Source organism: Neoarius graeffei, chromosome 1, assembly GCF_027579695.1.
Source record: "Neoarius graeffei isolate fNeoGra1 chromosome 1, fNeoGra1.pri, whole genome shotgun sequence".
NCBI lineage: Eukaryota > Metazoa > Chordata > Actinopteri > Siluriformes > Ariidae > Neoarius > Neoarius graeffei.
In genome coordinates this window covers 958,096-982,157 of record NC_083569.1, presented here as the reverse complement: position 1 = coordinate 982,157, position 24,062 = coordinate 958,096, and the positions used below count along the sequence as shown (strand labels likewise).

At 43.9% G+C, this 24,062-nt stretch overlaps 1 protein-coding gene across 2 annotated transcripts; it reads left to right on the top strand.

Annotated features, from left to right (window-relative positions):
• The first annotated feature begins 818 nt into the window (after nucleotides 1-818).
• On the top strand, nucleotides 819-24,062 carry map1sb (microtubule-associated protein 1Sb). Of its 2 annotated transcripts, none has more exons than XM_060927443.1 (7): nucleotides 819-1,007; nucleotides 2,397-2,498; nucleotides 9,131-9,213; nucleotides 17,129-17,269; nucleotides 17,419-20,539; nucleotides 20,667-20,872; nucleotides 22,102-24,062. In XM_060927443.1, exons 1-7 carry the CDS (start codon nucleotides 854-856, stop codon nucleotides 22,255-22,257), a joined length of 3,963 nt encoding a protein of 1,320 aa, XP_060783426.1. In that variant the 5' UTR covers nucleotides 819-853; the 3' UTR covers nucleotides 22,258-24,062. The 2 variants fall into 2 exon arrangements, with proteins under 2 accessions (XP_060783426.1, XP_060783417.1); XM_060927434.1 differs by having other exon boundaries at nucleotides 20,664-20,872.

The window sequence follows — 24,062 nt, the reverse complement described above, 5'->3', positions numbered from 1 at the left end:
GACGTAAGCAGTTCTTTCCTCTAGCCCAGCCTTTCTCAACCAGGGTGCCGTCAAAAAATTATATATTCTAACATTGAAATAAATAAAATGAATTAAAATTCCAAAAAACGATAGTTACACTAATGCAGATCATCGCCACCTCATGCATCATCAAAATTTGTCTCACGGCCCCCTTTCCCATGTCACAACGTCACTGCCGGGGTCAGCGTATGGTCAGCGTGACTGCGTATATTTTATATGGGGGTGCCTTGAGAATTTGCATACTTCTGAAGGGTGCCAAAAGGTTGAGAAACGCTGCTCTAGCCCAGCAAAGAGCTGGTGCTAACCTGGAACCGTTTTTTCTGGCCCCAGAGCCAGTTCTTTGTCAGTGGAAACAGAAAACCCGGTTCCAAACTAAGCACTGGCCCCAAACCAGCCCTTTGGTGGAAAAGGGGTAACAGAGTGCGTGTGCTTGACTGGCCGGCTGCCAGTCCAGATATGTCTCCATCATTAAGAAGAGAATCAGACAAGGGAGACCGCGGACCAGCTCAAGTCTTGTATCGAGCAAGAATGGAGGAAAATTCCAGTCGCAAAACTGCAAAGATCGCAAAGTGTTATTAAAAGAGAGGTGATGTGGTAGTAATAACGCCTCTGTCCCGACTTTTTATTTCTTCTGAGCGTGTTGCAGGGATAAGATTCTAACTTCGTTTATTATTATTATTATTATTATTATTATTATTATTATTATTGACGCCCCCTTATGGCGGTTTCTAACCTGGATTGTATAAAAGGCCGCTGTGTGTGTGTGTGAGAGAGAGAGAAGGATACAGAGAGAGAGAGAGAGAGAGAGAGAAGGATACAGAGAGTGAGAGAGATGCTGTCCTCCTCAGCAGATCCTCCCATCATGGCGGAGGAGGAGCGCGTGTCGCACCCCGGCTTCATCCCCGCGCGCTACTCGGCGCTCCTCATCATCAGCGCGGCTTCGGAGCGGAACATCCGGGACTTTATCTGCTCAGAGCTCCACAGAGGTAAATCACAGCACCGGCTGCATTAATGGAGTCCTGCTTCACTCACATGCACATGTCTGGCTTTGGATGGAGTGTGAGTGTGAGGATGCGGTCACACCGGGAGGAGAGGAACACACTGCGCGCACACACACACACACACACTCAGCCCGGCTATATTTACACAATTACAGCTACATCACCATCAGATCACCATCACCATCAGATCACCATCAGATCACCATCACCATCACACTCAGTCCTGGACACTATTTGCGGCCGGTGCGTCGCGCGTGTGCGCGCGCAGTTGCCTGGACACATCATCATCTTCATCTCAGTTTATCTTTCATCCCATCATTATTTACACTTCCTGCTTCATTTCCGCTCACTATGTGCATGTGTGCACGCGCGTATTAATGTCTATAAATGTAAATGTAAATATGTTGTGTGTGTGTGTGTGAATCCTGTCCGCATGAACACACACCCTGGGGCGCGTTAAATCCACACACACATCAGCTGCTTGTGCGAAATCCTGCAGTCTTGATCACAACAACAACGCCTAAGAGACGTTTAAAAACAACAACAACAACCCACCTCTGCGTTATGACGTCATAACGACCTGCATAAGTATTGGCACCCCCTTAGCGTGTTGTCGGATCATAAAATTTTCGGGGAATATTTTCGTCTTGATATATCCTGAGATCTTCTCAGAAATCCTCTCTGTCTCCGTGAGGCGATGGGTCTTGTTAAAATCAGTGTTTGTGGCTGTAACCTCGTGGCAGAGGCAGCCAGGCTTTATGGACTGAAACGTCCTGATGTTGTGCTGCTGTGAGGTCAGTCTGTCTGTCCGAACAGCTTTACGCCTCATTTTTCACTAAACATGATGATGATGAGCATGTTCTTTTTTTTTTAAATTAATTTTTGATTAATTCTCTCTAACAGTGCAGGTTTATATTAATGCACTCGCATTAACTGGTTTCTATAGCAACAGCTCATTCACAGGGGCGTGTCCAGCCATCAACAGATTTAACAGAGTCAGTGATATGGTGAAGATTTCTGTAACTTCAGGACATCAGGAGCACGACAGAACAAGCTGCGGGTTTTATAATCTTATTAACTTTAAGAGAGAATAAAGAGAGAGTGGTGAGGGAGTGTGTGTTTATCGCTGCTATAACATCAGTGAGAACAGGAACTCGCTTTTCTCACTGAAATTAAATAGAACTATAAATGGATAAAAAGTGTGATGTGTCGTTCTTGAATAAACCGAAAATTGCAATCGTTGGTGAATTTATTTTCTTTGAGGATTCTAAACAGTAAATATGATGACATAAGAGTGTATTCAGTGTGGTTGTGGTGGGCGTGTAATCAGTGCTGTGTGTGTGTGTGTGTGTGTGTGTGTGTGTGTGTGTGCAGGGTTGCGTGTGTGGGATGTGGATCTGACAGAGTGTAATTTGGACGAAGAGCTCAGAGAGTTTGTGAGTCGTCGCTCGTCTCAGAGCTGCAGTGATGTTAAAGGTGAGCACACACACACACACACACACACACACACACACACACCTTTCCGATGTTTACCTGGACTTCAGCTCAGTGACATCACCAATGACATCAATAACATCACCTGTGCAGCAAAGAGAAGGCTCCGTCCACAAAAAAAGATGATAAAGATTAAAGATGTCCTTTTTTCTGTTAATCAAACCTCCGCTGTGTGAATCACCGCATTACTGCAGTATGCACAGGTTTACTCGTCTTAATTTGCACCTTCTCACTTGTTCTGCTGTAGATTTCCAATAAAAGATAAATAATAAATAATCACAAATAAAATAATAACAATGATAATGTTAAAACAAAACAAAAACACTAAAGTAGCGGTGGTCGTGTTTTATGTAACTCTACACGGAGTCTGTATAGACATGTGTGAGGAATTCTTTAGGACAAAAATAACCTTATGGCATAAAAAGACAAAACATACAAATATAAATATATAAAAATGTTTTAAAAAAGCATAAGAATAAATAATGAGCTATAAACAGTGTGATGGAGAACAATTATAAAATTAACGAGTGAGTAAATAACTTCAAGTCAGACATGACAGATGGGCATGTGGTTCATTACCACACAAAACTAGATTATCAACAACAGACCTGCTTTGTCTGTCTGTGTGTGTGTGTGTGTGTGTGTGTGTGTGTGAGAGATTCAGGAATGTTTCACATTCACATGACAATGACACTCTTGTTGACTGAACAGATCTGTGTGTGTGTGTGTGTGTGTGTGTGTTAGGTTTTGGGTGTGTGTTATAATCACTGGAAGTTCAGGAAGGAAGTCCTAACGACCGATTGTTCACAGTCTGAACTCCATGTCCATGTTCTTTATTTTCCTCAAAATTCTGAGACTTTCTTTAAAAAAAATAAACCTTCAACATCCCATATGCTTGATTTTTGACCTTTGACCCCATCACTGTTGCTCGAGGTTGAACAGGAAGTGTGGCAGTGAAGAAGGAAATAGAGATGGTCCAGAGTGCTGCAGGACACAGGAGAGGAGAACATGAGCTTGAGAAGCAGAACATGCTGAAAAAAAGCAGGCACACTTTTTTTTTTTTCCTGTGTGTGTGTGTGTCTGTGTGTTAGGTCAAGGAAGTTATGTTTTTTTTCACCCCTCCCATTCCCACTCATGTACAAAAAGCTCTGCCCCCACACAGAACCTGCAGTAAGGTGACCAGATTTCTGAGGAGAAAACTGGGATGTTTTCGGTTCGGTGGTGAAAATATCATTAAGACATCAAATGTTTTCATCTTTGTAATAAAAACGGGGGATGTTTCTGTTTTTCCTGTATTTTGAACATGCATTGCATCCATCCATCCACCCACCAATCCATCGACCCACCCACCCACCCATCCATGCACCCATCCATCCATGCATCAACCCATCCATCCACGCATCCATCCATCCATCCATCCACGCACCCATCCATCCATCCATCCATCCATCCATCCATCCACACACCCACCCATCCATGCATCCATCTATACATCCATCTATCCACCCATCCATGCATCCATCTATCCATCCATTCATCCATCCATCCATGCACCCACCCATCCATCCATCCACCCATCCATCCATCCATCCATCCATCCATCCATCCATCATCAACCCATCCACCCATCCATGCACCCATCCATCCATGCATGCACCCATCCATCCATGCATCAACCCATCCATCCACACACCCATCCATCCATCCATGCACCCACCCACCCATCCATGCATCCATCTATCATCCATCCACCCATCCACGCATCCATCTATCCACCCATCCATCCATGCATCCATGCACCCATCCATCCACCCATCCACACACCCACCCATCCATCCATCCATCCATCCACCCATCCATCCACGCATCCACCCATCCATCCATCCATCCATCCACGCACCCATCCATCCATCCATCCATCCACCCACGCACCCATCTATCCATCCATCCATCCATCCATGCATCCATCCATGCACCCATCCATCAACCCACCCATCCATCCATCCATCCATCCATCCATCCACCCATCCATCCATCCACCCATCCATCCATCCATGCACCCATCCATCCACGCACGCACACACGCACGCACCCATCCATCTATCCATCCATGCACGCACCCATCCATCCACCATCAACCCACCCACCCATCCACGCACTCACCCATCCATCCATCCATCCATCCATCCATCCATCCATGCACCCATCCACCTATATAGTGTCTATATAGTGCAAAACATTGATTTGAATATTAACTTTTCAGGCACAGTGGAGGAGGTAATACCAGAGATCATAGCCATCACTGACAAACATTTCTAACGTTATGGCAGATTGTATGGCGCTGTAGCCGTTACATCACAAAAAATATAATTTTAACCCACTACCAACCATGAACAACACCAAATATATCCTCTACCATCTGAATACACTTCCCACTGATGGAATTGATCTATATTTTAAAAAGCGTAAGATCACAATTATCCGATCCTTATAACCTCCCTGGTATCCTTTTTAAGTCCATTGAGGATACAAATGATTCCTGATCTCCCGTAGCCCAAATTGTAGCCATAGCTGAATTGACGACCACACCTAAATGAGTAGCCTTTATCAAAACGTCTAGTCTGCTACACATCACAACAAATCATACAAATTACTGACACTTTGGTAACATTACCATCAGCCTACAGCTTTACACAGCCAGCTACTCTGTAGGAAAACACACCGATTTGTGTGTAAGTTAGTTTATGCAATCGAACTGTTACTATTTTCCCTCAGCTGGATTTCTGTTACAGTAACGCTACATCTAGCAACAACTTCAGCTGACTGACTGGCGCTGCACTGAGCTTTCTTTCTCCTGCTAGCATTAGCCGCAGTAGGCTAGGGTTTGTTAGCTCAACCGCTACATCTCAATACAGTGTGATAAGCAACGTTATGTCATGTACAACATCGCATTTACAGGCTAAATAACACAGATGACAAACAATGCCACTTCGGCCTACAAGAAAAGACTACGGTTCACTGGTCCGGGAGCGGATGGAGCGATCTGTCAAAGCTGAATCAGTGACTTTAGTTTACGCAAAGATTCTAGCGCTCTGTTAAAAAGTGGTTCCTCAGCTCCACCAGTCAAAATACTGGAAAGGCTTGAGAACATTTCTGCTATCGGCCTGAGCTCATCTTAAAGTGATCCACTAAACAATACGCGAGGTGTCTGCTGAAACCTGGTAGATGTTTCGGTCTGTGTGGGGGGGTTTGGGTCATGGTTAAAAACGGACATTTCTGCGGACAGCTCCATTTTTGGTGGCCTGTCCCCGGAAAACGGGGACGTCTGGTCACCTTAAACTACAGTGGCTCATCACATCAAAAGCTAGCACGCTAACAAGAGTTAGCATGAGCATGGATTGTCGTGACATCACTCTCAGGTGCTCTCAGACATTCAGCGATAAAACTACAAACTATAAAACTCGGATCATGGGCATTTATGAGGATTTTCACGAGCGTAGTCGCTGTCCTGTTCCTCTTTACAATAAGATCTTATTTAGCGCTACAGCTATGGTATTAGCCAGCTAGTCACGGTTTGTCCATAACGAACACCATGTTCGAGCATAGGGGTGTCCATAAGTGCACGTGGCACCAGGACACCTTAGGTCGGAGGTCAATGATAGACTTTGTAGTCGTTTCATCTGATCTCCGGCCCTATGTCTTGGACACTCGGGTGAAGAGAGGGGCTGAGCTGTCAACTGATCACCACCTGGTGGTGAGTTGGATCCGCTGGCGGAGGAGGAAGCTGGACAGACCTGGCAGGCCCAAACGTATGGTGAGGGTCTGCTGGGAACGTCTGGCCGAGCACTCTGTCGGGGAGGTCTTTAACTCCCACCTCCGGGAGAGCTTTTCCCAGCTTCCGAGGGAGGCGGGGGACATTGAGTCTGAGTGGACCATGTTCTCTACCTCCATTGTGGACGCAGCTGTTCGGAGCTGTGGCCGCAAGGTCTCCGGTGCCTGTCGTGGCGGCAATCCCCGAACCCGGTGGTGGACACCAGAAGTAAGGGATGCCGTCAAGCTGAAGAAGGAGTCCTATCGGGCCATGTTAACCTCCAGGACTCCCGAGGCAGCTGACGGGTATTGGCAGGCCAGGCGTGCTGCAGCTCGGGCAGTTGCGGAGGCAAAAACTCGGAACTGGGAGGAGTTCGGGGAGGCCATGGAGAAGGACTATCGGTCGGCCTCGAAGAAATTCTGGCAAACCGTCCGGCGCCTCAGGAGGGGGAAGCAGTACTCTGCCAACACTGTTTACAGTGCGGGTGGGGAGCTGTTGACCTCGACTGGGGACATTGTCGGGCGGTGGAAGGAATACTTTGAGGATCTCCTCAATCCCACCGTCATGTCTTCCACTGAGGAGACTGAGGCTGATGACTCAGAGGTGGACTCGTCCATTACCCAAGCCGAAGTCACTGAGGTGGTTTGCAAGCTCCTCGGTGGCAAGGCACCGGGGGTGGATGAGATCCGCCCTGAGTATCTCAAGTCTCTGGATGTTGTGGGGCTGTCTTGGTTGACACGCCTCTGCAACATCGCGTGGCGGTCAGGGACAGTGCCTCTGGAGTGGCAGACTGGGGTGGTGGTCCCTCTTTTTAAGAAAGGGGACCGGAGAGTGTGCCCCAATTATAGGGGAATCACACTTCTCAGCCTCCCAGGGAAGGTTTACTCCAGGGTACTGGAGAGGAGAATTCGACCAATAGTCGAACCTCGGATCCAGGAGGAACAATGCGGTTTTCGTCCTGGTCGCGGAACACTGGACCAGCTCTATACCCTTCATAGGGTGCTCGAGGGTTCATGGGAGTTTGCCCAACCAGTCCACATGTGCTTTGTGGATCTGGAGAAGGCATTCGACCGTGTCCCCCGTAGTATTCTGTGGGGGGTGCTTCGGGAGTATGGGGTTCGGGGCTCTTTGCTAAGGGCTGTCCGGTCCCTGTACGAACGGAGCAGGAGTCTGGTTCGCATTGCCGGCAGTAAGTCAGACCTGTTCCCAGTGCATGTTGGACTCCGGCAGGGCTGCCCTTTGTCACCGGTTCTGTTCATAATTTTTATGGACAGAATTTCTAGGCGCAGCCAGGGGCCAGAAGGAATCCTGTTTGGGAACCACAGGATTTCATCTCTGCTTTTTGCGGATGATGTTGTCCTGTTGGCTTCTTCAAACCAGGACCTTCAGCATGCACTGGGGCGGTTTGCAGTCGAGTGTGAAGCGGCTGGGATGAGAATCAGCACCTCCAAGTCCGAGGCCATGGTTCTCGACCGGAAAAGGGTGGCTTGCCCTCTCCAGGTTGGTGGAGAAGTTCTGCCTCAAGTGGAGGAGTTTAAGTATCTCGGGATCTTGTTCACGAGTGAGGGAAGGATGGAGCGTGAGATCGACAGGCGGATCGGTGCAGCCTCCGCAGTGATGCGGTCGCTTTACCGGTCCGTTGTGGTGAAGAAGGAGCTGAGCCAAAAGGCGAAGCTCTCAATTTACCGGTCGATCTACGTTCCGACTCTCACCTATGGTCATGAGCTTTGGGTAATGACCGAAAGGACAAGATCGCGGATACAAGCGGCCGAAATGAGTTTCCTTCGCAGGGTGGCTGGGCGCTCCCTTAGAGATAGGGTGAGAAGCACAGTCACTCGGGAGGAGCTCGGAGTAGAGCCGCTGCTGCTCCACATCGAGAGGAATCAGCTGAGGTGGCTCGGGCATCTTTTTCGGATGCCTCCTGGACGCCTCCCTGGGGAGGTGTTCCAGGCATGTCCCCCCGGGAGGAGGCCCCGGGGAAGACCCAGGACACGCTGGAGGGACTATGTCTCTCGGCTGGCCTGGGAACGCCTCGGTGTTCTTCCCGAGGAGCTGGCCGAGGTGTCTGGGGAAAGGGAAGTTTGGGCTTCCCTGCTTAGACTGCTGCCTCCGCGACCCGGTCCCGGATAAAGCGGAAGAAGACGAGACGAGACGAGCTATGGTATTAGCATGTTAGCATTGTTCGCTAAAGGACACGTATCTACTTTTTCCATTACATAAAGCTGCCGTTCAGACGCTTCAAAGCTTTACACAGGTGGTGTCCAGGAGTAACACCGCTGATTGTCCATCCAGCTTCATTTCCTTTATGAGTTATAAATGACTCCATCTTGGAAAATCACTGCTTGTGTTTATTCTGTGTTTCTTGTTCATTTTTTTTTCGAGCGCAGGATGCTTTTTGCTTGCGGGAGAATTATCTGGCTGTGCTGGGAGTTGACTGATTTCAGACTGAAATGGAGGGCGGAGTGAAGTGGTGTGGGGGCGTGTTTATAAGATGACTGACAGGAGGCCGATTCAAACACAAACAGACATTCTGTCCTCAAAAGTGTGTGTGTTTAAGTCATGGCTTAAACCGCTGTTTTTGACCGTGTTCCAGGTTATTTGTGCACGTAATAAATAAATAAATAAAAATCATGTATCGCACCTTTAACACACTGATAAACTGAGTAATAAAGTAGACCTGCATTATTGTGTTTTGTCTTCTGTTTCAGGATTTAATCGGTCTCTAAAATCAGACGAGATTAGTGTTTGATTAAGAATTCCTGCCTCCGTGTGTGTGTGTGTGTGTGTGTGTGTGTGTGTGTAGGTCAGCGGATATTGGAGTTCAGTACAAGTGTGTTCAGCTGCAGAGTCGTGTTCAGTCCCTCAGAGGAAACTCTCTACTCTCAGGTCTGTTCAGGACGAATTTTACTCCACATTCACACTGCGCTCCAGATTTCCATCATTTCTGTTTTTAACCCTTTACGCTCCTCATCATCGTGAGCCTCTTCAGAATGGAGACGCAGACGTTCAGTGTGTATTACGTGTTGTACGTGTGTGAAGCCGAGCTCAGAGCAAATCTCTGTTTTAAAAAACAAATCAATTTCTAAAATGGTTATTTAAACCTAATTTGAGCTTTCTGTGTTCTGATTGGTTAAACCATGTCATGTGACCATGAATTAAAGGTAAATACAGGAGATTAAGATGAAAAAGAAAACTCTATCAGCAGATTAACGAGTTTCCTGAAGCTTAATTAAAGTTACTGTTTTCCTCGTTCGTTAAAGAAAAACACAAAACACAAACAAAGGCAGCTGAAGTTTATTAAATCCTTCGGGGTTTTTTGTTTGTTTGTTTTTTACTTTAAAGTTGTAATGTGTGAAATTGTAGCTCTTTGCTGAGGGTTGATATAGAGTTATAAATACAGTACATTAAACAAAATTACAGAATAGGTGAAATAGTTTAATATTACATAAACTCTACACATATAAAGAATTAAAATCAAACTTCTTTTTATTCTTTATTCGTCTTTGCAGATTTTCTTTCTTTTGTCTTTGAGTTTTCCAAACAAAAAGAAGTCACGTTCTGCAGCTTTAAAGCGAGATGGCCCTTCGATTTCATAAAATCTGTGAGATTTAGTTCCGTCTGAAATGTGGTCATTATGATATCTGTTTATTTTGTAATATCTCACAAAATATCAGGCCGTTCTGTGGCTGGGAAGTTATTTAATTTGAGGGGATTAAAGCAAATAATGTGCATGAAATCACGCAGTCAAGCAGACAGAGGAAGTCCGTGTGCGCATGCGCAGGTTTACCTTCTTCTTTTAGGTTTTACAGCAGCTGGCATCCACAGTGTTGCATTACTGCCATCTACAGGTTTCCCTTTGAGCGTGCACTGACAGTTCCATCATTCTGTCACTAAACGAACAGCTGATCACACCGAGGTGCTCACTGAGCGCCCATATTTATTAGTTTGGTCCTGCGTTTCCTTTCCTTCGTATATAACATAACGTCTTTTCTTCTCTCTTTCTTTCCGTTACTGTAGTCGCTCTTTCACGTTTCATTCGCACTCCATTTTTCTCTCCTGTTTCAAATTTGTATCCCACAATGCCTTGCACAAACAGGGAAAGCCCACCACGTGATGTGATGCATGACGTAGTATCTTGAATTGGGTCATGGTGAAGCAGGAAAAAATAGCGGAGAATTTAGGGCCATGTGGCTTTAAATTCATTAATTGTTCTAGTTTTTTTTTTTTTTAAACTAATAAAATTGGAAGTCTGTGATTCGAATTCAGTAGCTTTTGGTCACTAAACAAAAATAATTAGGGTGTCTGGGAAAAATATTTTATGACCTACACTAGAAAAATCTGAAAGGCAGTACACCTTTAAATAAAAATGTATGCCAGTAAATTTTCTACTTGTAGCTCCGCTCTGATCTGTTCGTGCATTTGCTCTTTCCTGTGGCATCCGTTTGTGTTTTTTTTTCCAGTAAATTAGAACATTTTCCGAAACAAATATCAGTGTCAGGAATCACATCATTATTTTTTTTTTGCTTTCACAGTTTAAAATGTGCAGATCTTTCTGATCAGTCTGCGATCTGTTGTATAGTGTTCCAAACTGCCCCTCACAAACAGGAAATTGTGATGAAACACTCTTCAACACGGAATTCCAAGTCAGGAACTCTGGGAACGTCCAACTTGCCCGAGTTCTCTAACATACTGTAAACATTGACAGTAAACAGAATTCCTTTTCCCTCATGTTCTACCTGAGAATTTGATTTTTGTCATTTTTTAAATTTTTTTTCAAAAATTTCAACATAATTCCATTGATTTCTAACGCAGATCTTTTTACGAACAAAGACTAACAACACAGAACACATTTTTCTTTGCGAATTATTAATTTAAATCTTCTTTATTTTTATCAAACTCAGCGACTCGCCATAAACATAAACACATGACCTTGTTCTGCTCAGCCACACTTTTCCCAGCAGAAGCGCTGGAATGATTCCCACTCTGGAAATCCAACATTCTGTGTTCCAAGTCATTTTTCCTGTATTTATGGTCATGTGACAATGTTTAACCAATCAGAAAACAGCTGTTTCAAACTTTGGCTATAAGAGCAACTAAAGAAGCAGATTTTACACATAATACATCAATAGCAATTCACTGTATACAGTTGTGGTCAGAAGTTTACATACAGCGATATGAATGTCATAGCAATATTTGGGCTTTCAGTAATTTCTTTGAACTCTTCTTTTTCTGTGGCAGAATGATTGTACAGCATCCAGCTTTAATTAAAAAGAAACACTAGAATTTGGTGCAGAAGTTTTAATTTTCTTTGGGTTTTCTGAAATCAACACAGGGTCAAAATTATACATACACTCCCTTAGATTATTAATCCAGAGGTGCTGAAACTTCCAAAATGTCTCTGATCTTGCCAAGGCTGAGGTCTCTTAACTTCCTGTTAGTGATCATGATTGACTCCAGCTGGTAGCTTCTCTGTGCCTTCATAAAAAGGGTTTGTTTACAGCGTTCGTTGGATTGACCAACACACAGTAAAATGGGAAAGTCCAAGGAGCTCAGTGCAGATCTGAGAAAGAGGATCGCAGATATACACAACTCCGGAATGTCTCTTGGAGCCATTTATAAACAACTGCAAATTCCAAGATCAGTTCAAACAATTGTATCCAAGTTATTGTGAGGTGTAGTCACTTTGCCAAGCCACTTTGTTTCAGGAAAACCCAAACTGTCACCCTCAGCTGAAAGGAAATTGGTTTGGATGGTCAGGAACAACCTGGGAACCACCATGGCACAGCCCTGCCATGAACTGGAAGCTGATGGATCACTGTCTACAGTTCAGATCACCATGGACTAAGAGGCTGCTATCCAAGAAATAACCCCCTGCTCCAAAATTGACACCTTCAAGCTGAACTAAAGTTTGAAGCTGATCATACAGACAAAGAAAAAGCCTTGTGGAGGAAAGCTGTATGGTCAGATGAGACAAAGATTGAGTTGTTTAGCCACAATGACCACCATGTACAGAGGGACACTGTACCAGCTGGCGATGATGGTAGGATCATCATGCTCTGGGGCTGTTTTGCTGCCAGTGGATCTGGTTCATTACATGAAATGGATTTAATAATGAAGAAGGAGGACTACCTCAGAATTCTTCAGCATAAACCATCAGAAACTTGAACACGACTTGGGAGTTACAACAGGGCAACGAACCCAAACACACATCAGAGCTGGTTGTGGAGGATAAAGCAGGCTAACATTAAGCTTAAAACAAGTTCTGACTTCAACCCTATTGAAAATATATGGGCTATGCAGCTCCCCAAGGACAAAGGGGGCATGGCAGTACCGAATCTGCAAGACTACTTCTATGCTGCACAGCTTAGGGCAGTAACTTGTTGGTGTAATAGAGAATATGTAGCTAGGTGGAAGGATATAGAAATGAAGATAGAGGCTAGCCCAGTACAAATATTAATAACTGATAGGGAATTGTTTAAGAGGGAAGAGGGTCTGTTGGACCCAATAACTAAATTCACATTGGGGATTTGGTACTTGGTAGTGAGAAAGTATGGACTACAGACTGAAGCAAAGATTCTGTGGTGGATAACCCATGACAAGAGAGTCAAACCAGGAATTAGTGATTGGGGCTTTGAGAGATGGGCACATAGGGGTATTACAGCAATATGTACACTAGTTGAGAGGGGGGAAATGCAGAGTTTTCAGGCTTTAAGGGAGAAATTTTGTTTGGAGGCAAATGAACTTTTTCGATATTTTCAGGTGAGGGATTATTATTTAAAGGAAATAAAGTTAGAAGAACCCAAAGAACAGAATATGATTATTAAAATAATGATAAATGCATACGAAGGGAGAAAATGTAGAGTAATCTCAGCTCTATACCAAGCTATAGGTGCCAGTGGGGGTAATTCAACTGTCTATATTAAAGAAAAATGGGAAAAAGAGCTTGGAATAGAAATAACAGAAGATGACTGGTATAAAGCGTGCAATGTTCAACACTCAGCCACTAGCTCCAGGGTATGGCGAGAATTTGGGTGGAAGAAGATTATAAGGTTTTTCATAACACCAAAGATTAAGGGGAGACACACACCAGATCAGAAATCATGTTGGAGGTTGTGTGGTCAAGCGGAGGCAGACCATACACATGTGTTTTGGAAATGTCAAAAGATGGAGGGATACTGGGAGGGAGTCTGGAGTGTGTGTCAGCCCTGTGATGACCTGGCGACTTGTCCAGGGTGTACCCCGCCTTTCGCCCGTAGTCAGCTGGGATAGGATCCAGCTTGCCTGCGACCCTGTAGAACAGGATAAAGCGGCTACAGATAATGAGATGAGATGAGATGAGTCTGGAGTGTGCTGAGGGAGATACTGGGATATGAGATACCAAAGACTTGTTTGGTATTATATATGGGGAACATCCCACAAGAGTCGGTACAAGGAGAAGATAAATACCTGGTGAAAGTATTATTGGAGGCTAGCAGGAAGGCAATTACAAGGGCCTGGTATAAGGTAGACCCCCCAACTAGAGATCAGTGGCTGAGCATTGTGGAGGAGATTTATGATATGGAGAGGTTCACACATACCTTGAGAATGAGGGAGGAACAGTTTGAAGGGAAATGGGAGAAATGGAATTATTACAGAAGGGGTAAGGAGGATACCACTAGAAATTATAGTAATGACAACTGAACAAGACAGAATTGTTGCATTGTGACCGAATGGGAGGACCTATAAGCTGTTAATGGAAGTTTTTTTTCCTTTCTATTTGTTGTTTGTTTTTTGTGTATTATTGTATTTAAATGAAAAAATCCAAATAAAAATTAAAGTTAAAAAAAAAGAAAATATATGGGCTGTGCTTACAGTTAGGTCCATAAATATTTGGACAGAGACAACATTTTTCTAATTTTGGTTCTGTACATTACCACAATGAATTTTGAACAAAACAATTCAGATGCAGTTGAAGTTCAGACTTTCAGCTTTAATTCAGTGGGTTGAACAAAATGATTGCATAAAAATGTGAGGAACTAAAGCATTTTTTAAACAATCCCTTCATTTCAGGGGCTCAAAAGTAACTGGACAAATTAAATAATTGTAAATAAAATGTTCATTTCTAATACTTGGTTGAAAAGCCTTTGTTGGCAATGACTGCCTGAAGTCTTGAACTCATGGACATCACCAGATGCTGTGTTTCCTCCTTTTTAATGCTCTGCCAGGCCTTTACTGCAGCGGTTTTCAGTTGCTGTTTGTTTGTGGGCCTTTCTGTCTGAAGTTTAGTCTTTAACAAGTGAAATGCTGCTCAATTGGGTTGAGATCAGGTGACTGACTTGGCCATTCAAGAATATTCCACTTCTTTGCTTTAATAAACTCCTGGGTTGCTTTGGCTTTATGTTTTGGGTCATTGCCCATCTGTATTATGAAACGCCGACCAATCAGTTTGGCTGCATTTGGCTGGATTTGAGCACACAGTACGTCTCTGAATACCTCAGAATTCATCCGGCTGCTTCTGTCCTGTGTCACATCATCAATAAACATTAGTGACCCAGTGCCACTGGCAGCCATGCATGCCCAAGCCATCACACTTGTCCGCCGTGTTTTACAGATGATGTGGTACGCTTTAGATCATGAGCTGTGCCATGCCTTCGCCATACTTTTTTCTTTCCATCATTCTGGTAGAGGTTGATCTTGGTTTCATCTGTCCAAAGAATGTTCTTCCAGAACTGTGCTGGCTTTTTTAGATGTTTTTTAGCAAAGTCCAATCTAGCCTTTTTATTCTTGAGGCTTATGAGTGGCTTGCACCGTGCAGTGAACCCTCTGTATTTACTTTCATGCAGTCTTCTCTTTATGGTAGATTTGGATATTGATACGCCTACCTCCTGGAGAGTGTTGTTCACTTGGTTGGCTGTTGTGAAGGGGTTTCTCTTCACCATGGAAATTATTCTGCGATCATCCACCACTGTTGTCTTCTGTGGGCGTCCAGGTCTTTTTGCATTGATGAGTTCACCAGTGCTTTCTTTCTTTCTCAGGATGTACCAAACTGTAGATTTTGCCACTCCTAATATTGTAGGAATTTCTCGGGTGGGTTCTTTCTGTTTTCGCAGCTTAAAGGAGTGTGCCACCCCCAAGTGAAATTGAGTCAGTCCCTGCAGTCCCTAGAGTTGGATGAGTGAGCCAAAGCGTTTTGTAGCCGACCCAGCCATTGCCCTGATCTAGAAACGCCCCAGTTAGCTTTAGCTTAGCGTAGTCGCTGTAATCCGGCGTGTCCAGCTAGCATGTCATTGCAAAAGTGAATCAAATAACTCAAGATTTTTTATAATTATTTCTCATGACCTGTACATTCACATCGAGTACACATATCAATGCAAATTAACATGAAGGGATTTACTAGACCAATTTATATCTGGAACTATTTTCGGCCACAGCACAGGCAAAGCACTGCTGCAGGCGCAAAGACACCACGCAGCACCTGAAAAACTGGTTTCCCTGGTAACACTGGTGTATTGACGGAAGTTGTGGTGCTGCGTGGTGTCTTTGCACCTGCAGCGGTGCTTTGCCTGTGCTGTGGACGAAAATAGTTCCAGATATAAATTGGTCTAGTAAATCCCTTCGTGTTAATTTGCATTGATATGTGTACTCGATGTGAATGTACAGGTCATGAGAAATAATTATAAAAAATCTTGAGTTATTTGATTCACTTTTGCAATGACAATGCTAGCTGGACACGCCGGATTACAGCGACTACGCTAAGCTAAAGCTAACCGGGGCATTTCTTGATCAAGACAATGGCTGGGTCGGCTACAAAACGCTTTGGCTCACTCATCCAACTCTAGGGACTGCAGGGACTGACTCAATTTCACCTGGGGGTGGTGTACTCCTTTAAGGATGGCTTGTTTCACCTGCATGGAGAGCTCCTGTGACCGCATATTTTCTTCACAGCAAAATCTTCCAAATGCAAGCACCACACCTCAAATCAACTCCAAGCCTTTTATCTGCTTAATTGAGAATGACATAACGAAGGAATTGCCCACACCTGCCCATGAAATAGCCTTTGAGTCAATTGTCCAATTACTTTTGGTGCCTTTAAAAACAGGGTGGCACATGTTAAGGAGCTGAAACTCCTAAACCCTTCATCCAATTTTAATGTGGATACCCTCAAATGAAAGCTGAAAGTCTGGACTTTATGTCCATGTCCATTATATAACTATAACCTGAATATGTTTCAGTAAACAGGTAAAAAAAACAAAATCTGTGTTAGTGTCCAAATATATATGGACCTAACTGTATAAGTCGAGTCCATGCCAAGAAAAAAAATTAATTGAACTCTACCAATTCTACCATGAAGAGTCGTGAAATATCCAACCAAAATTCTGCCAGAAGCTTGTTCACGGTAAACAAAAATGTTTGGTCAAGGTGAATCTTACGAAGAGACATTTTACCCAAATATTAGGTGTGCTGTATGTATATTTTTGACCCTGTGTTGATTTCAGAAAACCCAAAGAAAATTAAAATTTGTGCACCAAATTCTAGTGTTTTTTTAATTAAAGCTGTATGCTGTAAAATCATTCTGCCACAGAAAAAGAACAGTGCAAAGAAATGACTGAAAGCCCAAATATTGCCATGACATTCATATCCAAGATGGCATTCATGTCACTGTATGTAAACTTCTGACCACAACTGTATATTATATAGACTATATAATAAATGGCTTTGTGCTTGTTTGTGTTTTTTTAAGGTACATGTACACATTTGTTTAGGTTCAGTAAAATAGTAATTACTACGACGTTGTCCATGATTAGCATGCTAATATGTGCAGATCCACGGACTAATAACAGACACGTCTCAGCACAAGCTGCTGGTGCTGACTGGACGCTCCCTGGAGGACAGCGGAGACCTCGTCTTACACAGCGGACACTTCACTCCAAACCACCTCATTCAGATATTTACAGATGAGGAGGTCCGTGAAAAATTTAACACGTTTTACTTTTTAACTCTTCTTTTTAAACTAATGATTTTCTTTCCTTTGGTGAGAAACAGCAAACTAACAAAAATGAGCCAAAAGATTCTGCATCTACACTGACTGTGTTTTATTTTTGCACACAACAGATTCAGGACAAACTGAACTCTACAAGTGTGACAAGAAAAGCAAAACTGACCCTCAGCTGCCCAAAGACTGGACCATGGAAGAACACCATACTCGGGAAACACAGTTTACCAGACGTAATAGACATTAAAGTGAACCCTTTAATGGTGCTGCCCAAAATGGATGGCCTCCAGGAGTTCACCAGTCATCTCTGCGAAAACATTGAGCCGCCATCACCGTTTGATCTCCTAGAACCCCCAAGCACGGTGGGGTTCCTCAAACTCTGTCGTCCTTGCTGCTACATATTTCCAGGTGGGAGAGGGGACTGTGCCTTTTTCGCCGTCAACGGATTCAACGTCCTGGTGAACGGTGGATCGGATCCATGCTCTTGCTTCTGGAAGTTAGTGAGGCATCTGGACCGTGTGGATTCCATTCTTCTAACTCATGCTGGGACTGATAATCTTCCAGGGATTAATAGTCTTTTTGCAAGGAAGGTTGCTGAGCTCAAGGAAGATGATTCCTCTGAATCAGAGAAGAAAGAAAAGTGGCTGAAAAATCTGATCTCCCCAGAGTTGGGTGTCGTTTTCTTTAATGCACCAAAAAGGCTGAAGAAAATTCAAGGTGATCCAAATGTACTGCGAAGTAGTGATCAAGCAGGCCTTACTTTACGTAATTTGGAGAAGCTCAAGCTCTCAGCAGAACCACTACTTCGCAGTTCAAGTGGTCCCATAGAACCAGTGATTCTGTTTCAGAAGATGGGAGTTGGATGTCTTGAGCTGTATGTCATTAACCCAGTTAAAGGCAGCAAAGAGTTTGAGGACTTCATGAACCGCTGGCCTGAAAACAGCATTAATCCCAAAGGTTCTGAAGTTCCCCTAAGTTCTCTGGTGTCTATTTGCACTTTACTTGTGTGGCATCCTGCCAGCCCACATGAAAAGATCATACGAGTCCTCTTCCCTGGGTCAACGCCACAAGCAAAGATACTGGAAGGTCTAGAAAAGCTGAAGCACCTAGAGTTTCTCAAGCGTCCTGTAGTGTGTTCCAAAGATATCGAACCAAACTCAGAAAAGAACCCAAAACGAGCTGAGAGCCAAGACAGCCTCAAGTCCACCACCAAAGAATCCAGGCCAAGCAGTGCCACAACAAAGGAGAAATCAGTCCGTGGGTATCCAGAGCCAAAAGACCAGGTCAAGGTCAAGTCTATGGCTGGTGAAGAAAAACCAAAGTCTGTTGAAAACAGTGTCAAGCCTAAACTGAACAAAACCATTGCAAAGAAGGAGTCTTTTAAAGCCAACAAAAAAGATGACAAGAGTAGTGTATCAGTGTCAAAAAACCAGGAAATTAGACAGAGGAAAATGTCAGGTAAAAAGGATTCCCCTTCGAACAAACAGAAGAATGATGAAAAGACTGAAGAAAGGAAAAACAATTTGATGGGGAAAGAGGCCAAGAAAATGGCTCCAAGGTCTTCATCCCCTCCTGCAGACCCAAACAAATCTGCAAGTACAAAGAAAAATGAAACAAAAGTAAACAAAGGGACAGAGGACAGAGTAAAATCCAACAAATCTAACAAGGAGCAGCAAAACCAGAAGCTTTCGAGTGATGTAGGGGATCCAAAACACTTGGAGATCTCATCAGGCGAGGCGACAGAGTTTCTGGAACCGGAGCAAGAGCAATCAAATGAATTGAATGTTAAAACTAAACTCCCTGACATCCTGTCGAGAAAGGAATCAGGAAGTGAGGACAATCCAAAAAGCAGCCATGTGAGTCCAGAGAAGGCTATAGATGACATACTGAATCCACTCAAGTCCACTGAGGCTTCTGGGATTGTCAAGACTCCAAAGAGTGAACGTAGCGTTAATCTGGACCTTACACCCACTGAGATTAGCTGGCCCGATGGAGCTTTGAAGGACAATCCACCCAAAAGTGGCCAGGACGAAGTCTGCATTAGCCCTGATGAAAAGACCTTGGAGTTGAGTTCTCCAAGGTCTGGTCTAAACAGTGCTGGTCATACGCCATATCACCTTTCCCCTGAGGAAACTTGGGCCTCCAGAGACCGCAGCAGCATAGCAGCTAAGATGTGCTTGGGATCAGACAGCCAGCAAGGAGGATCATGTAAGACTTCAGAGTCTGGATGTCCCAAAAGTACTCAAGAGAGCAACTCCAGCTCTTCTAAAGAGAAACACTCCAGCTTCCTGTCTCTGAGCTCTTTCAAAGACATTATGCCTGACATATCACCCACAGTGACCACCACCACCCACTCAATGCCTGCCGAAGTTAGCTCACCACAGTCCACTGAGGTTGACGAGTCTTTATCAATGTCCTTTGAGCAGGTGCTTCCTACAGTCAGTGAATCCACAAATGAGGATGAGACCTCTTACTCTAACGGACACTACGCAGATCCTGACTTCAAAGTAGGAATGTCCTTGTCTTTAAAGATGGCACATTCAAAGAGGGTGATAAACGACGCCTCAGATGGACGTCCTTCTGGACCACAGAGTCTGATGTTTGATGCTTCCCATGATGTCGATCTTTGTTTGGTTTCTCCCTGTGAATTTAAACATTTTAAACCTCTAGAGAAAGATCACCACACCCTTTCTCCAGGACTTATGGCCACCAGCCCTCATGACTTCTCCGATGACAGCGATCGCTCCCAGGAAGTGGTGAAGCCCCTGCACCAGGCATTTTTAAGCAACAAGGCCACTCACCCAGCCCAGGAAACCCCTCTCACCTCTGCCAGTGATTACTTCCCCACTGCCTCGGATTCCGACCCCCAGCCGGGTCTGGAGGAGTGCCCTTCCATCACTGCCGATGGTGCTTTAGATTCTGATGAAGAAGGAGGAGCACACTGCTCCTCTGACAACTTGAACCTGAATAATTCACCACTTCAGGATCCTCTTCCTGTTCCTCTCAAAGACTTCCCCCCTTTTCCTGCCCAACCTGGGGCCTGCATGCCTGATCTTGGGAAATTCGGCAAAACAGGTGCAAAGAACAGGAAGACAACTGTGGTTACGCAGAGGCTAAGCACTTCAGCACAAGCTAGCAAGACCAGAACAGGAAGTCAAAGTGGATTGAGGTCAAATTCTACCGTAGACACTGCAGTATCACGTTCGTCTCATTTTGGTGCAAAAAGACCAACCACCACAGGTATTAAAATGTTTATTAACAAAATACTGTTGGTTTCACTGTTCACAGCCACTTCACAGAAAAATAAAGATTTTACACATATGAACTAAGAAATGTATCCCTAATAATAATTGTATTATACCAGCAGGTATCAAGAGCATCACCTCCGCGTATTTGGACCTGGCGTACCTCCCCTCTGGAAATGCAGCATCCACTATTGATGTCGAATTCTTCTGTCGTTTACGATCATCCTGTTACATTATAAGCGGAGATGATGCTCTGAAGGAAGACATGATGAGACCCATTCTGGATGCTTTACTGGACGGAAAGTCTGTTTGGCCTGAAGATGTGCCAGTAAGTTAACACATAGTACATTTAAGCAACGATTATGGGTCCTTAATTTAAGGAGAGACAGGCAGTAAGAGAGACAGCTAGTAAGAGAGACAACCAGTTAAGAGAGCCAGCCATTAAAGACGCTCTAGAAGAGAGACACCTAGTAAAAGAGACAGCCAGTACGAGAGACAATCAGTAAGGGAGAAAGTCAATAAGAGAGACAATCATTGAGAGATACAGTAAGAGAGCCAGCCAGTTAGAGAGACAACCAGTTAGAGAGACAATAAGAGAGCCCATAAGTAAGAGAGACAATCAGCAAAAGAGACAGCCAGTAAGAGAGACAATCATTGAGAGATACAGTAAGAGAGCCAGCCAGTTAGAAAGACAGCCAGTAAGAAGGACACGCAATAAGAGAGCCAGCCAGTATGAGAGACAATAATTGAGAGCTATAGTAAGAGAGACAGCCAGGGAGCCAGTTAGAGAGACAGTCCAGAGAGAGAGACAGACAGTTAAAGAGACACCCAGTAATAAGGACACCCAGTAAGAGAGACAATCAGTAATAGAGACAGCAAGAGAGACAGTCCATGAGAGAGACAGCCAGTAAGAGACAGTCAATAAGAGAGACAGGAAGGGACACAGCCAGTAATAGATACAGTAAGAAGGACAGCCAGGAAGAGTCAATAAGACAGACAAGAAGGGAGACAGTCAGTAAGAGACAGTCAGTAACAGAGACAGGAAGGGAGACAGCCAGTAAGAGACAGTCAGTAACAGAGACAGGAAGGGAGACAGCCAGTAAGAGACAGTCAGTAACAGAGACAGGAAGGAAGACAGTGAGTAAGAGACAGTCAGTAACAGAGACAGGAAGGGAGACAGCCAGTAAGAGACAGTCAGTAACAGAGACAGGAAGGGAGACAGCCAGTAAGAGACAGTCAGTAACAGAGACAGGAAGGGAGACAGTCAGTAAGACAGACAGGAAGGGAGACAGTCAGTAAAAGAGACAGTCAGTAAAAGAGACAGGAAGGGAGACAGTCAGTAAGAGACAGTCAGTAAGAGAGACAGGCAGGAAGAGAGAGTCAGTGACAGAGACAGGAAGGGAGACAGTCAGTAAGAGAGACAGCCAGTAGTAGATACAGTAAGAAGGACAGGCAGGAAGAGAGAGACAGAGACAGTAAGAGACACAACCAGCCAGTTAGAGAGACAATCAGTAAGAGTTTATCTGCACCTCAGTGCATATCATTTCCTGTCTGCAGGTGACGTTAATCCCCACGTTTGAGTCAGTGACGATGCACGAGTGGTACCATCAGACCCAGGAGAAGCAGCAGCAGCTGGGCATCACGGTTCTGGGCAGCAACAGCACGGTGGCCATGCAAGAGGAGACATTCCCCGCCTGTAAAGTAGAGTTCTGACACGGTGATAAAATGACAGCAAGAGTGGGAGGGGCTAAACATTTGATTTCAAAAACTTAAAAAGCGGAAAATATTCAGCATAGTATAGTGTTTTGATGCTACAACACACACTAACACACACAAACAAACACACTAACACACACACACACACCCCTCGTTATGGGCGTGTTAATGAGCTGATCAGGTTCTAACAAACACTAATGTACAGTATCACACTAACCACTCCCCAGTCTTATTAGAATTTCTTCTGTGGGTTCTAGATGGTTCTAGGTTTAGCTGGCATTCTCGTGAGTACACTATGTAGGGACGAGTTCTCGGATTTGGGACGGAGCCTTAAAACTGTGGATGTTACAGTCAGGAGTTTTAGAGTTAATTCCTGACATAGAACCAGGAAACAGGAGATAAAACAAGAGGTTTTTGACATTTTACTATCACACATTGCTGTCTGTTTCACCTTTACACATTTAATCAACATTTTAACCCTTTCACTGACGTAATAAACACCTGCAGTGTGTGTAGCAGTGTGTGCACGCTGTGTTTCCTGCATGTGGTTCCAGTTTGTTTATTTGAGATAAAAAAAAAAGGTGTGAAATAAATCTTTTCATATCGCACGAGTGTAACTCAGTTTAAGAAGCCAAAGTGTAGAAATAGCTGTAGACAGGAAGGACACGCATGTGTGAGAATGCGTTGATAGAAATATAGAAATAAATAAATAAATAAATAAATAAATAAGGACATTCTGATGAAGAATATTATTAGAATAGTAAATAAGGAATACATCTTTTTCTTTTCTTTTTTGGGGGGGCTTCAATCAGGAAGTTAATGTAAAGAAGTTCTCATTTCTCCATTTAGATAATAAAAAGCAGCTAATTATGACTCTGAGTTTTCAAAAACGCATAAGTGCACATTAACGAAGCCGGCTGTGGTTGTGTTTAATTGCTGTGAAACTTTCTGATTAGGCTTTAATACAGGAGTGGATAAACATTTACTGCCTTTATAAATGATGGTATTTAAACCACTAGCAGTCCATTACCTGTGTGACGTGCAGAGTTTAACTTTATTACCTCCCCATGGGAAAATGAATTCATCATCTTTTTTTTTTTTACTTATTTTGTTTTGCTGTTTCATTTTTGTCCTTTGTAGCTCATGTTATCTGAACCTTTCCTGCACACACACACACACACACACACACACACACACACACACACGGACTCTTTAACGTATTAGAGCAAAATACACAAAACTGTCATTCTGGGTTTTTTTTTTCTGGGGGGGGTAACTGACTATTTTTTTCATGGTCCGGTTTCCATTGCTTGTGAGCAGGTCCGTATCCTACAGTACGGACCCCGGTTACGGACCTCTGGCGACTCGCTTGTTCACAACAACAAACAACATAGTAGCAATTTTTGTCAACATTTATTTGCGCATTTCTCAGGAGAATATCATTAATTTTACAGCATGGATAGCGATAACGACAGTGTTCACAGCGAAAGCGAGTTTTACTACCCTGAGGAAGAAGAAATAAAAGAAAACATTTCAGGAGAAAGCTAAAAACCTGTAACTTGCTAACGCCGAGCAAAAACATGGCCGAATCCTGAAGGACTCCTATTTGTATAAATAGGGGACTACATAGGTGACAAAATGTAGTTTTTTTTCCTGCCATGGAAGTGCACTTGTATACCGAGGAGGAAGCCATTTGCATTATAGCCGTGAATGAGGATTCAAAATGGCGGCTCGGCTCGGTTTTCCCTGTCGGGCGCTCTCGTTTTCTGTTAGAATTTGGTAAAGAAAAAATAAATATATTA

Bases quoted from the DNA above. Each gene is read 5' to 3' on its own strand.
- map1sb (XM_060927434.1), top strand. From the start codon at position 854: ATGCTGTCCTCCTCAGCAGATCCTCCCATCATGGCGGAGGAGGAGCGC. The intron at 2,499-9,130 runs GTGAGCACACAC...GTGTGTGTGTAG, and splicing joins GAGCTGCAGTGATGTTAAAG to GTCAGCGGATATTGGAGTTC. The intron at 20,873-22,101 runs GTAAGTTAACAC...TCCTGTCTGCAG, and splicing joins TTTGGCCTGAAGATGTGCCA to GTGACGTTAATCCCCACGTT.